General features: G+C 50.8%; 3 protein-coding genes across 3 annotated transcripts; 1 reads left to right on the top strand and 2 right to left on the bottom strand.

Annotated features, from left to right (window-relative positions):
- Window positions 1-829: 829 nt before the first annotated feature.
- Window positions 830-4,305, bottom strand: BDV17DRAFT_300446 (alkaline-phosphatase-like protein; the record flags this gene model as incomplete). Its single annotated transcript, XM_073764067.1, has 12 exons — window positions 830-913; window positions 1,009-1,123; window positions 1,184-1,289; window positions 1,346-1,550; window positions 1,606-1,749; window positions 2,098-2,782; window positions 2,839-2,926; window positions 3,039-3,370; window positions 3,423-3,599; window positions 3,651-3,817; window positions 3,871-4,179; window positions 4,249-4,305. The coding sequence occupies 12 exons, from the start codon at window positions 4,303-4,305 to the stop codon at window positions 830-832; spliced, it is 2,469 nt and encodes an 822-aa protein (XP_073612121.1).
- A 529-nt stretch (window positions 4,306-4,834) lies between these two features.
- On the top strand, window positions 4,835-6,836 carry BDV17DRAFT_294682 (sugar porter family MFS transporter; the record flags this gene model as incomplete). Its single annotated transcript, XM_073762897.1, has 9 exons — window positions 4,835-4,963; window positions 5,016-5,214; window positions 5,266-5,374; window positions 5,436-5,611; window positions 5,677-5,933; window positions 5,986-6,134; window positions 6,188-6,332; window positions 6,390-6,617; window positions 6,672-6,836. The coding sequence occupies 9 exons, from the start codon at window positions 4,835-4,837 to the stop codon at window positions 6,834-6,836; spliced, it is 1,557 nt and encodes a 518-aa protein (XP_073612120.1).
- Window positions 6,837-7,768: 932 nt separating this feature from the next.
- On the bottom strand, window positions 7,769-9,658 carry BDV17DRAFT_300445 (uncharacterized protein; the record flags this gene model as incomplete). The annotated part of the gene is made up of 1 exon (XM_073764066.1): window positions 7,769-9,658. The coding sequence occupies one exon, from the start codon at window positions 9,656-9,658 to the stop codon at window positions 7,769-7,771; it is 1,890 nt and encodes a 629-aa protein (XP_073612119.1).
- Window positions 9,659-12,038: the final 2,380 nt, after the last annotated feature.

The following is a 12,038-nucleotide window of genomic DNA, read 5'->3' as shown; positions in this document are numbered from 1 at the left end:
CACAACTAGTCATTCGGCTGGATGCTGTACTTTCAAATGCGACGTAGGCTTGTATGCCAATATGAGGATCCAAGACGGTCCCTTCTTCGAGTGCTTCGAACACCAGACCTGCGACTGCCTGAGCCCGCGTAATCCTGTCACGCCGCACTTGGTGTACAAAATTGGCCTTTGTAGGATCGCGAAGATAGACCTGCACAGCAGCTCGCCCCAAAATTATGAAGAGGTTATGGCGTAATATGTGCAACAGGATAAACATGGGACGTCGATCGCGGTGCAGGAGCATATTGTTGGGATTATGGTCAAATCGGCGCGGCAGGTCTGCAAACACCGCCTCTAGATCATGTTGAAGCGTCAAAAGCTCGTCTGATAGCCTTTCAACTGTATCATCTTGGTATGAGGCACGAAAGGCAAAGTGCAAAGCCCGTCGACGAGCAGCCGCAGTGCGCAAAAGGTAAGCTGACATGTCAAGCGAGCCATGAGGAAGGCCATCACTTTTAGCCGGTCCAGTCGGTACCTGGCCGAGTATGAGCGGTTCCGTCGAAATTTGATCGTCGCCTAGGAAGCTCTCTTGATCGCACGGCAGTTGGATGCGGTAGGCCCGTTCGTCAATTGTCTGCGAACCGTAGCGACCGCCATCAATCATCGAGTCAAGGTAAAATGTAGACCACGCCAGACGGCGGAGGGCTTCGCGTGAGAGGAGAGGCGATAAACGCTGACGCGACGGAAAGTCCATTGGGTATGAGCGATCGAACGTATGCAGCGACATCATTTGCATCATTCTACGTCGTCGTCAATTCCTACCCATTGTTTTCCGGGCAATTTTGAGTGCTTACCGGGTGCAGCTTCCTCCCAGAAGCCAGGCAGACGTAAAGTGGCCGCGGTGCATATCATAGTGCTGTGCAAGGAGAGCTGTCTGAACAGAGTGGCCAAGTCAGTTGTGGCAGCACGAAGAATATGATATTCGACGCTTGCAGCAAATGCAACTTGTAGCCTCTTCCCACCACTTACCATGAGCTGAATAGCGCCAAAGCCCCGATGAATCTCTGGGAGAAGGGCGTTTATCGCTCCGTCTGCCCAAGCATCTGCTCTCGCCAGGCTCTCGGTGGTGACGGGCGCAGCAAACCTAACGCGGGATATCAGTAATAGTGCTCGAATATGAATAGACTGCCCCATCCAGACTTACCGCAGAGCGCTAGCGATTATGATCAAGGTCAGCTCGCGTGGAGCTTTACCGTTGGCAAGGAGGCGCTGAAAATGGAGTGGGTGGATAAAGGCAAAGAAGCCAAAGTCTAACAGTATTGTCAATGGACAAGCCCAACGTTTTACGAACGAATGGAAATCTCACGGTGAACGGACGAGAAGTACAGCTGTATCAGCTCGTCGAGCTCTTTGCCTTCAGGCAAGTCGTCTTGCCGAGATGTGTGCGCCTGGGGCGGCCCAGTTGGCACCGGAGCTGATGATGGACCATCACGTCGTCGCTGTCTCAAGCACTCAATGCCCAGCGACCGACACCTTTGGCACGCCTCATCCGAGCCGCCAGTGCACTTGAGCTACAGAGGCGTCAGTGTTTTCTGTATGGTTGATGAATTTCCAAACAAAGCCAACCTTCTTCTCGCGACACGCGTCGCAGGCTGTCGCGTTCGGTCTACGCGCTGGTCTGAGTCTCCTGGGTTGCTCATCAATCCAGATGCAATTTCGGCTTCCTCGAGAACATTGGGTGCACGTTGGCTTTTGTTCGTCGCACTTGACCTGTTAATGAGAGATTAGAGGCAACCTTTCAGGGGGGTTCAGGCGCGACGCACCCTCCGAGACCGGCATGTCTGGCAGCCCGTCCGCGTCCTTTCGATTTTCGATGTACGGCGCATGAATCCTCGTGAGACTGAACTCGCTTTCTATTTGTCGGAGGTTAGTGGACTGCGCAGCTGACTTGGTGGTGTTGGACAAGAAAGAAATTACGCATGTACGGAGAAAGCGTGGTCGGAACGGCGCTTGCAGAAAATATATAATGGTGCAATAAAACGAAGTCAGAACAGGCAGAAAGCGTTCCTGATGAGACGAGAAAATGATATTGATCTACTGACAACCTGACGGTTCGACTCCCCCTCTAGCATCCATCCAGCGTCTCTGTAATTCCGTTTCATCTTCCCAAAGCTCTGGTGCCTCATCTTTACCCAGACCGGGGGCTACAGCGCCTTCACCCCATACAACACCGCACTCGACTACATACTCATCCCAGCATTTCAAGAGCTCTTTGAGCTTCTCAGACTCCACTTGCGCAAGATTTTTGGTTTCTCCTGGGTCATCTACGACATTGAACAACTCCCACCCATCGTCGCCTTCGCCTGCACCTCCTTGCGCCTTTGCAAAGTGAACAATCTTCCAGTCTCCCTTGCGTAGCGCGCCACGGGCAAAGAGCTCCCATCCGATCGGCTGCGAGGAAGAATGAATCGCCCAGGCCTCATCTGTCTCTACGCTTTCCCCGCGCGCAAAGAATGGTACCCATGACTTGCCGCGAACTGCGTGCACATTCCTGCCTCGAAAAACTGTCATTGGGCGCGCGGTTCCCGAAGGCTCCGGTAGAGAGACTCCCGCTAGATCGAGGAATGTAGGGACAAAATCCATGACGGTGGTAAAGGGTCGATTTAACGAGCCAGCCGATAGATGAGGGAAATTGTTTATGGGAGGCTTTATTACGCAGGGGACGAGGATGCCACCCTGGGAGGGAAAACACTTGAAGAGTCTGGATGGGGCTGTCGACGCCTGCGCCCACAATGGACCAAGCCTAGATTCAGTGAGCGACATCTTTATGACATATCGAAGAAGGACGAGGGGGCTTACCAGGAATACGAGTTGTAGGCGCCAATATTATCATACGAGTTATCGTAGTACTTGTGGATGGCTGTTCTGATATCTGTCCCCAAAACGGCTGAAAGGGCATTAGCTGACGATTATTCTCAGTTAGTTTAAGCAAACTTAATACTTACGAATGGCTTCTAACCTGGTTTTTGAAGAAAAGTTAGCTGGGAATTCCGATAGACTGGGATTGAGATGCACTGACGCCGCTCCTTCTGCGCCATTGTCGCTCATGAAGACAATAAACGTGTTGTCGTATTCGCCTGTTCTCTTTAGATAATCCACGACCTTGCCGATATTCACGTCGATCGAGTCCACCATGCCAGCGTATGTCTCCATCGCGCGACTAGACAATTTCCTTTCCTCCGGCGTGAGTGTATCCCATTCCTCGGCTCCTACAGTTGTGGTCTCGACCTTATGCGGGATAACATCTTTGTCGACAATGCCCAATTCAACAAGCCTCTTCAGTCGGCGCTCGCGGAGCGCGTACGGTCCATCGTCGTAAGCGCCTTTGTATCTGGTCCGACAGTCAGTGCGATAATCATAGTAGTAGGATCGAACTGACTCACTTGCCACGCTGCGCCCGAGAGCATTGTAAGGGCCAATGGGGTGCTGTATATGGGAGGAAAGAGAAGAATGGTTTTGACTTTTCATCGTCAGTTCGACCGTCCAAGTATCGGATCAGCTGGTCGGTATAGTAGTCGGTTGAGTAGAATCCCTCAGAATCTTCAGTCTTGTTAGGGGTTCTAGAGCACAATTTATTAGCCAAGAGAAGTCACCATGCGAATTCGACTCACATATCGACTTTCTCGCCTTGTTCGGCGTGGATGGGGCGACCACCAATGGGGAATTTGTCCTGGACTGGCTCCCAGCCATAATGGTTGCAACAGCCAGGGAGCATTGCGAAAGCCTTCTGGAAGCCACGCGCCCACGGGCCCTGTGACGTGCGCATACCGAGATGCCACTGCAAGCAGGGTCAGTAACAAAGGAGTTACGCCGGGTTAAAAGAAGTCGTACCTTTCCCGACATGACTGTAAAGTATCCATTGTCCTCGAGGATCTCCGGAAGGGTAGCCACGTCCTGATTGAGGAACCCTTCATACCCCGGCTTTCCGGACCATCGCTGCGCACCCTTGGCATTTTGCTTGTATTCGATTAGACAGCCCAGTCCGCCGAGATGCGCATCCGTACCGCTCAGCAGCATTGCGCGCGTAGGTGAGCAGGCGGCAGCGGCGTGGTGATTCAGCATTCGCGTGCCCTCAGCGGCCAGCTGGTCGATGTTTGGCGTCTGGATCTCCGAGCCATAGCAGCCAATGTCTGAGAAGCCCTGTCAAAAAGATGTCAACCGATGGCAACTCCGTCGTTTTTTTTTTTTTTTTGGGGGGGGGGAATCTACCAGGTCATCTGCCAAAATGAAGAGGAAATTGGGCCGTTTCGCGTTTGAGTCCTCCATGTCGCGAACGGTGGACGTGATACGTATAGAGACTCTGCGGACCGCAGGCCAACAACCTGGACCAACTGGATTGGTCTTCTCTGAGAAAAAAAAAGCTGACGATAGCGACAGAGCGGAGACAGGGTTGCGACAACTAATATACCCAAGTCATGCGACGATTATTTGGTTGACGCATGCTGTACTTGACAAACGACCTCGCTCGGAGCAGCACCACCCCGCTCGGAAGACAGGATGCTCGCTCGGAAAATTCCAAGCGAGATCAGAGCCAGTTCTATGGCACTGGTTGGACCCAGATTACCCCAGGTTGTGGGGGGATTGTGCCATCGCAGCTAGAAACAGTAGTCTCTTTGGTGGATCCTTTCTCCTGGCTGTCTTGGTCTTCTTGGAGGCTTTGGCAAGAAGACTTCCATAAAAAGGGACCATGGAATGTCTCTGGACCCACCATGACATTCATCCCTTGCTGGTTGCCGACTTTACGATATTGTTAGCTGTGCCCTGTTGAGTTACCGAAACACCGCATCGCAGTACCATGGCGAACACTCGCCTAGCCTGGTCCATGGTGACCCCCATGCTGCTGTTCTCCTGCTTCTGTTTGCTCACAGGCGACATGGTGTTTGGGTATGACACTGGCAGCTTTGGTGGCATCCTAGGAAATCCGGTACGGCATCCTCATTGTGAATAGACATGTTTGACTGGGACTGACTGTTTAGGGCTTTGTCAACCAATTCGGCACATACGACCCGCAGACCGAGAGCTATGCCATCGACCCCCTGCACACCTCGCTTTTGTCCTCGCTGGCCTTCATAGGAAAGTTTGTCGGATGCTTCGTGGCAGGTCCAGCTATCGAAAGGCATGGGCACCGGATGGTGTTCTATGCACTGTCAATCGTTTCACTCATCGGCGTGATCAGTCAGTTGGCTGCTCTCCACTAGGTCTTGCGCCTTGCTGAGACTCTTACAGTCGAAATCACCGCTGCAGACACGGATCCAGGGTCCGGCCGTCTTGCACAATTCATTGTTGGTCGCATCATCGTCTACATTTCAGTCGGCTTGGTTGAAGTAGACGTAACGTGGGTTACCCTCTACTTGCAAATATCATGTCCAATGAGCTGACGGGCGGTCCGATTCCAGAACATACCAGTCGGAAATTGTTCCTGCATCATTCCGTGGGCTTGTGGTCGTGTCCTTGCAGCTCTTCCTAGTCGCTGGGAGTCTCGTCGCCAGTGGCGTCAACAAAGCATTCGAGAGTCGAGCCGACGGTGTTGGGTGGAAGACTGTGACGGGCATTCAGTTTATTTTCCCTGTCTGTGAGTGTCTATACTCTCCTATCTGCGGTGAGGCTTGTTGCCTAACCATACTGTACCCTTGGCAGTGATCATTTTCTGCACGTTCTTCATCCCCAACTCCCCTCGGTGGCTACTGTCGAAAGATCGAGACGAGGACGCCCTTGCATCCCTTCGCCGCTTACGCCCAAACGACGACACTACAAATGGCAACTGTGAAGCGGAGCTTCAAGATATTCGAGAAGCCCTTCACGAAGAGGTGCACAAGGCGTCGTGGACAGACCTCGTTCGGGGAACCAACCTCCGCCGCACTCTCATTGTTGTGGCTTGCTATTTCTTCCAGCAGGTAACATTCCTCTTTTCATTACGCTGGGATCCGACTGACAAGTGGAACATAGGCTACTGGACAAGCCTTTGTCTCAACGTACCAGACCAAATTCTACCAGCAGAACGGGTTCGCTGATCAAGCGTACACATACCCTCTCATTAGCAGTGTCTTTGGCTTTGTGGCCGTCCTGATAGCGATGTACTTTGTTGATAAACTGGGGTCAGTGACCATGTGACGACAGATAAGATGATTTACTAACTTCAATTCTGCAGTCGTCGATACACCTTTATTATCAGTTATGCCTTCCAAACTCTGTGGATGTACGTGCTAGCTGGTCTCGGGACACAGAGCCAGAAAAGCATCACAACCAGAAACACCATTGTTGCAGCTTTTATGCTCTATCAACTCTTCTACAACGTAGGCTGCTCCTATTTCTACGAGTCCGTATCATCTGACTCACGAATCAATTTCTAGGCCGGCGGTGCTTCCATTCCATACCTTATTGGAGCGGAAGTCCCCAACGCCGCAGTTCGAGAAAAGACCCAGTCGATAGGGACCGCTTGGAACGTCATTTGGGCATTTGTTACTAATTTTGTCATCCCGTATATGATGGAAGATATACACTACGGCGTGGGATGGGTGTTTGGTAGTGTGTCGGTCGTGGCCTTACTATGGACATTCTTCTTCCTTCCGGAGACTAAGGTGTGTCTGGATTTATCCTTACAGTGAACACGTAAACTGATTCAGTTGCGATAGGGTCAGACACTAGAGGAACTTGACGCTGTGTTTGCTGCCCCATACAATCCGTTCCGTAGAGCGGACGTGTACTATACGAGCAATGAGCGCGTCGAGGACCCAAAGGACATCAAGGGTTGGCCTGATGGCGGAGACACTAGGAGGAATGAAGGTGCAAGCGTATAAGCGACATGTGCTAGTAGGGATGAGACCAGAAATGGTACCATATCAACAACCAATGCTGTTTTCGAGAATCCTTGAGTAATGGAGGCTGGACGTATTAAAGATTGTTCCGTCGATGCATGCTTTTGAGTGACCATTTCTCTTATGGCTGCTGGTACACGGGCTCCGTCGGTTACCTTATCATAGGCAGGGGCAGACCGATCAAATGCAGTCGCGATATTTCCCAAGGCATTTTGATGCGCTGCGTCCTGGAGCATAGGGTTGGCAATGAAGATGTTTATAAGTGCTGGATAGCCTCCAGGGAGGCTGCCAAAGGCCGTCGAGTTCCGATCCGTCGCTTCGGGCAGCAAGGCTGTGAGCAGGGGCTTGATTTGGGAAGCGATAATCTCGCCCTGGCTATCCGCTGGTAGCGCGGTGATCCCAAGTAGAATTGCACAGGTCTGCTCTTGACCATCCTCTAAGCTTGGTTGAATGTGGCTAGAAAGGACCATACCCAAATGATCGATCCTTACTTAAATATTTCATAGGCAATGCTATTTTGCTATACTATGGGGATGGTTAGACAGAGGGTGATTTGTTTCTGGAATGCACGACCTCAGCATGCATTTGACCCGTACTACCACAGGCTATATAATAAGAACGGATCAAGAATCGCTTTTTAAAACCCGAACTCAGAGGTATACCACCGTAGTCTGTGAGAAGAGATCTCTCTTTATACATTACATGCGGCGCTTAGATAGAATAAGAATATTCTGCCATTGACTGCATAGCAACTGTAAATCAGAATCTGGACAAAAACCGCCAACTTGTAGCAACCCGAAGGTGTTTGCTTGAAAGCTCACTGCCCACTGTCGCTCATCCCCACATGTAAATGAAATCCACCAAGGGAGGAACCATTATATAAGGCTGGCTATTATGTTTAAAAAAAAAAAACCCTACCCCTCAATTTCAGAGTTCGGTCCAGATTCCAAAGGGAAACTATGCCAATCATCCTCCCAGTGCTCAGAAATTGCAGGCCACAGCTTGCGGAATTCCTCTTCGCATAACCCCAACTCAACACCCTCACGCTGATGCAGGAGTCTTGCCTTTGCGCCAATCTCCCGCATGCCGATTTTGATCTCAGGGTCTTCATTTCCATTCCTCGGTAGACTTGTACACTCCCATTGCCGCATCATGATAGACGCAATGCTATCTATATCATAGGGAATCGAAGTCTTCGATCTCTTCACTTTAAGCCGCTGCAGCGAGCGCGCGCCTGCGGTTACAACTGTGATGAAAATCGCTCGTGCGAGCGACTCATCGACCGCGAGGTTTACGAGCATCTCTGAAGAGGGGATAGTTGGTGGGGCGGGTGTGTGATCGAAGGCCTCGGGTTCGGGCTTGTGGGCCACGAGATGGAGTTGAAGGAGGAGATCTGTTAGGTGGGTGAATCCTCCAAGGGCCTTGTAGATTGCGACTTCTCTGACGTTGCCCTGTGTGCGTAGGATTGGAAGACGCAGGTCGCGGATCTTGGGCCAGGTTTCTTGGATTTGCTTGATTTGGCTGACTGTAATCAGGGCTGAGAGAGAATTGCCCGGTGATATGAGTGAGAGAGTATGTAATGAATCTCCGTGGTGTTGGAGGATTGATTGGAAGGTCTTTTCGGGTGTTGGAAAGCCAGAAAGATGGAGGCTTTCTAGAGGGGGAAGACCGAAGAGGAAAGCACTGGCGGCTTCGTCCAGATGAGAGGCTTTCTCCACGCTGTACTCTTCTACTCTGCGATCCTCTGGATATTCCAGGTCTATTGCTAGTGTTTTTAGACAGTTAAAGCTATGGGTGCTCAGAGACCTCAGAGTTTCTGCAGTTACCTCCCATAGATGTAGAATTCGAAGGGCGGAAAAGTCAAGACAATTCCCCCATGGTTTGAAGTATGGCATGATAGATGGGCTCAAACTCCAGCATTCTAAACGTACTGGCCCTAAAACCTCTGTGTTGCTGCCTTTCAAAGGGTCATTAGGGAAGAAACCTCGCCAGGGTGGTCGTCCTCGGTGCACTGTTTCGTAGTCTGAAGCACTAGCCCCAAAGCCTCTATGCACAATGTGTACTCGTGTCAAGTTGGGAGCCAGCCCTCTCGCTAATTGTATCACGGCCTCTTTATTGTACTCCAGGCGACCGTCGCCATCAAACCCTGATATGGGAACGAGGACACTAGATAAGTTCGGAGATGTAGCCAAGGCGTAGTCCCGTTGGTCAATGTCATGTGGGTGGCCTGCGTGTTGGTGGAGACTGGGCAGCTCGAAGGCTCGGTCGTGCAGCCTGCAGTGAGGTAGTTTCTGGTGCAAGACCTCGAGCAGTGAGAAGGGGAACAGAGTGTCCCAGGCCCAGAGCAAATCTTTAAGATTTGATAACTGAGCAAGGAAACGAGCAACGCATTCCCAGTCCTCGTCGCGTTCGTACTCGGGTTTGTGACCGAATAGAAACGAGATCGCCTGGTTGTAATATTGATCCTCACGAGTCAGGTCATCCGCGGGCTCTGTATAGTCTGGCTCTTCGGAATCATATAACCCAGTGATCTCCGGGCTCGCAGGGATTATTGACAGGTGGCGGACAGCGGTAAAAGCGGAAGCAGCCTCTAGGATAGCAGTCCATATCTTGATTTCTTCCTCGAGTCGCTCTCGGTCCTCATCAACGGTGATCGAGATGCACTGAAATCGATATTTGCTAGTGATTGTATAGCAACGTTTACTCACGAGCGCGAGGTTAGATAGGGTGGGTCGGTATCCCAGAGCGGCATATTCACAAACAGAGTCGAGAATTTCCGAAGGGAGCGATAGAAAGGAAGGCATGATGAGAGATGCGTATAAGAAGAAAGCATGACGGGGATATTGGTTCAAATTATAGACCCCCTCTGCCAAGCGCCTACCCCTCCCTCTTCTCCTACAGACTACCAAACATATCATATATCCCCTAGACCTGGCCATCATACTGCTTATGCTCATAAATCAGCCTCCACCGCCGATGTCCCTGCCCCTGTCCATCGAAGTCTGGGTCGTACTGGAATAGAACCATCCCTCGTCGGGTTGTCGCAGCCATAGCCTCTTCGTCCTCAAGCCCGTAATGGACACGAGGGTAGACCATTGTTCTTACCTTGGGGTCCCCTCCGATATGATCCTTAAGCCCGTCTATCAGGATTCTATTTCTTCGTTCGTATCTCTCGTTCATTGGACGAACGCCCGCCCGAATATTCGCACGGGGGCACCGGGTTTGGAGTGTAGATGAAGATCTCGGTACCGTCATCATTTCTATTGAACAAGTTCGGGTCAATCGCAGGTCCACCAGGGGGCTCATACGGAAGACCTCCTCGCGGCTGGACAGGATCGATCACTGGGATCCCTCTGAATGCGCCAATAACTCGCTGCCGAAAGGCTCTATATGTAGCTGAATTTGGCGTGGTTATTATAGTTCCTGCATGAGAGAATGTCTCCCCAAAGTGTGCCTAGCCCGGACATGATCCATTAACTCGAGTAAAGCATGACAGAAGGTAGTAGCATTGCATGAACTATCCAGACGGCCCGCCGCGAAACTACTGTCACCATTGTGCAGCCACGCATGCCATTAGTACCCCGTTGGGAAGCCTCATTTCAAAATTGTCTTTGGTCCATCACAGCGGCTTGGGACCCGGCTATAGACTCGTCAACAAGGCCCTTCAAAAAGGTTATCTCATGGGTGGATTTACCATATACCATATATAAAGAAATTGACCCCCCGCCGGAAATAAGTATCCTCTCGCCATCTATCAAGACTGCCGGAGGGTACTTACCTGCAACAGAAGAACCATCACGTCCAGCTGTATAGCCAAATTAGAAACCATAGATACTTAGCCTATGCTGATACATACTGCTGCCACTCCTTTCGATGATCGGCAGCAGTGAAATACTTCGCCGATTCTGGACTGGCGAGGCGATCAAGCACACCCTTCTCGACTGACAGAGAACGTACAAGGGCCTCACCATATCCCGCTAACAGCAAGACAATAACCCTGTTTCTCCATGTCAAGTTCGTGGTCGTTACGGATATATTGATCAAACAGGCCGTCATCGCTCAATTGAGGGGATAACCGGACTTCCATCTTGGCAGGGTTTGAGGTTAGTTAATGCAGTTCTAGAAGGAATCTGAACTTGTATGTTCAATAAGGTACAACGCAAACGGGTGCTTCATATATACAACGTATGCATTGGCTATAAACTACTTATAAACTAAAAGCTATATGAACAGTGTCGCTCTACTGACAAGGGGGAACTGGGTTCGCGGAACGGCAGAAGATTTCAGCTGAATTCACAGCACAGACAGGGGACTCAATTGCAGAAGGCAACAAAACGCTCATTGCGTAAGAGTATGTCAAGCATTCTCCGCCGCATATGCAAATAAAGGGTACTTTAGAACCTCATCAGCCGGCGGTCTTTTGTCCATACTACACACAAACATTTTCTCGAAGAGATCCGCGAATAGCTCTCGCTCCTCCTCGGGCATGTAAACGGGTTCCGACTCCTCTAATACCTCTTCGCCGAAGATATGACCCACAGATACTTGAGTCCATTCCGTAGCGTCCGAGGTTCGATTAAATGATCATTTTCTATCGGCACGTCCGGGATGTAAGCCTGAGGACTCTCCTTTGATGACCACAATGGCTCAGGAAAAGGGCCAATATGTTAGCAACGAGGGTCAAATGGTCATCCATGTAATTAGCAATCACTGTGAATAAGCGTGAGTGTCTGTTCTTATCTCAAATAGTGTACAGCCTAACGCCCATATATTACTTGCTGTGTATCTGGTGCGGCGTAGGGCAAAGGAATTTCGACCCTTTCCAGTGGACTGTGCATCTCAAAGACCTCTACAGAATCAATGATTGTTAATTCCTCAGACGCCCGGGAGGTATTGTCCCTGTAGTAGTCGACGGGACGAACTAAGTATGGCGGAGCACGCGGGTCTTTATGGAGTTCTCCCGAGCCCTTTAGGATGTCTGCTGTCCATGAGTACTCGAGATATTCGAAGACCCCGTCCTCCGACATGCAATCCAGGTTGTGTGAGCAGAGGAGGATATTTGATGGCCGGAAGTCTCCATGACAGATGCCAGCTCAACCAAGCACAGCCAAGGCCTCTGCCGCCTGGCGCACGAGGCCTCGTTGTGTCTTATTGATGCCGTTGACCTTTTCCCGAAGAATTGAG

The sequence above is a fragment of the Aspergillus undulatus genome, assembly GCF_047715775.1.
Source record: "Aspergillus undulatus strain CBS 261.88 unplaced genomic scaffold BDV17scaffold_56, whole genome shotgun sequence".
Lineage (NCBI taxonomy): Eukaryota > Fungi > Ascomycota > Eurotiomycetes > Eurotiales > Aspergillaceae > Aspergillus > Aspergillus undulatus.
Note: the sequence above shows the minus strand (reverse complement) of the source record. Positions and strands in the feature narration are given on the sequence as shown.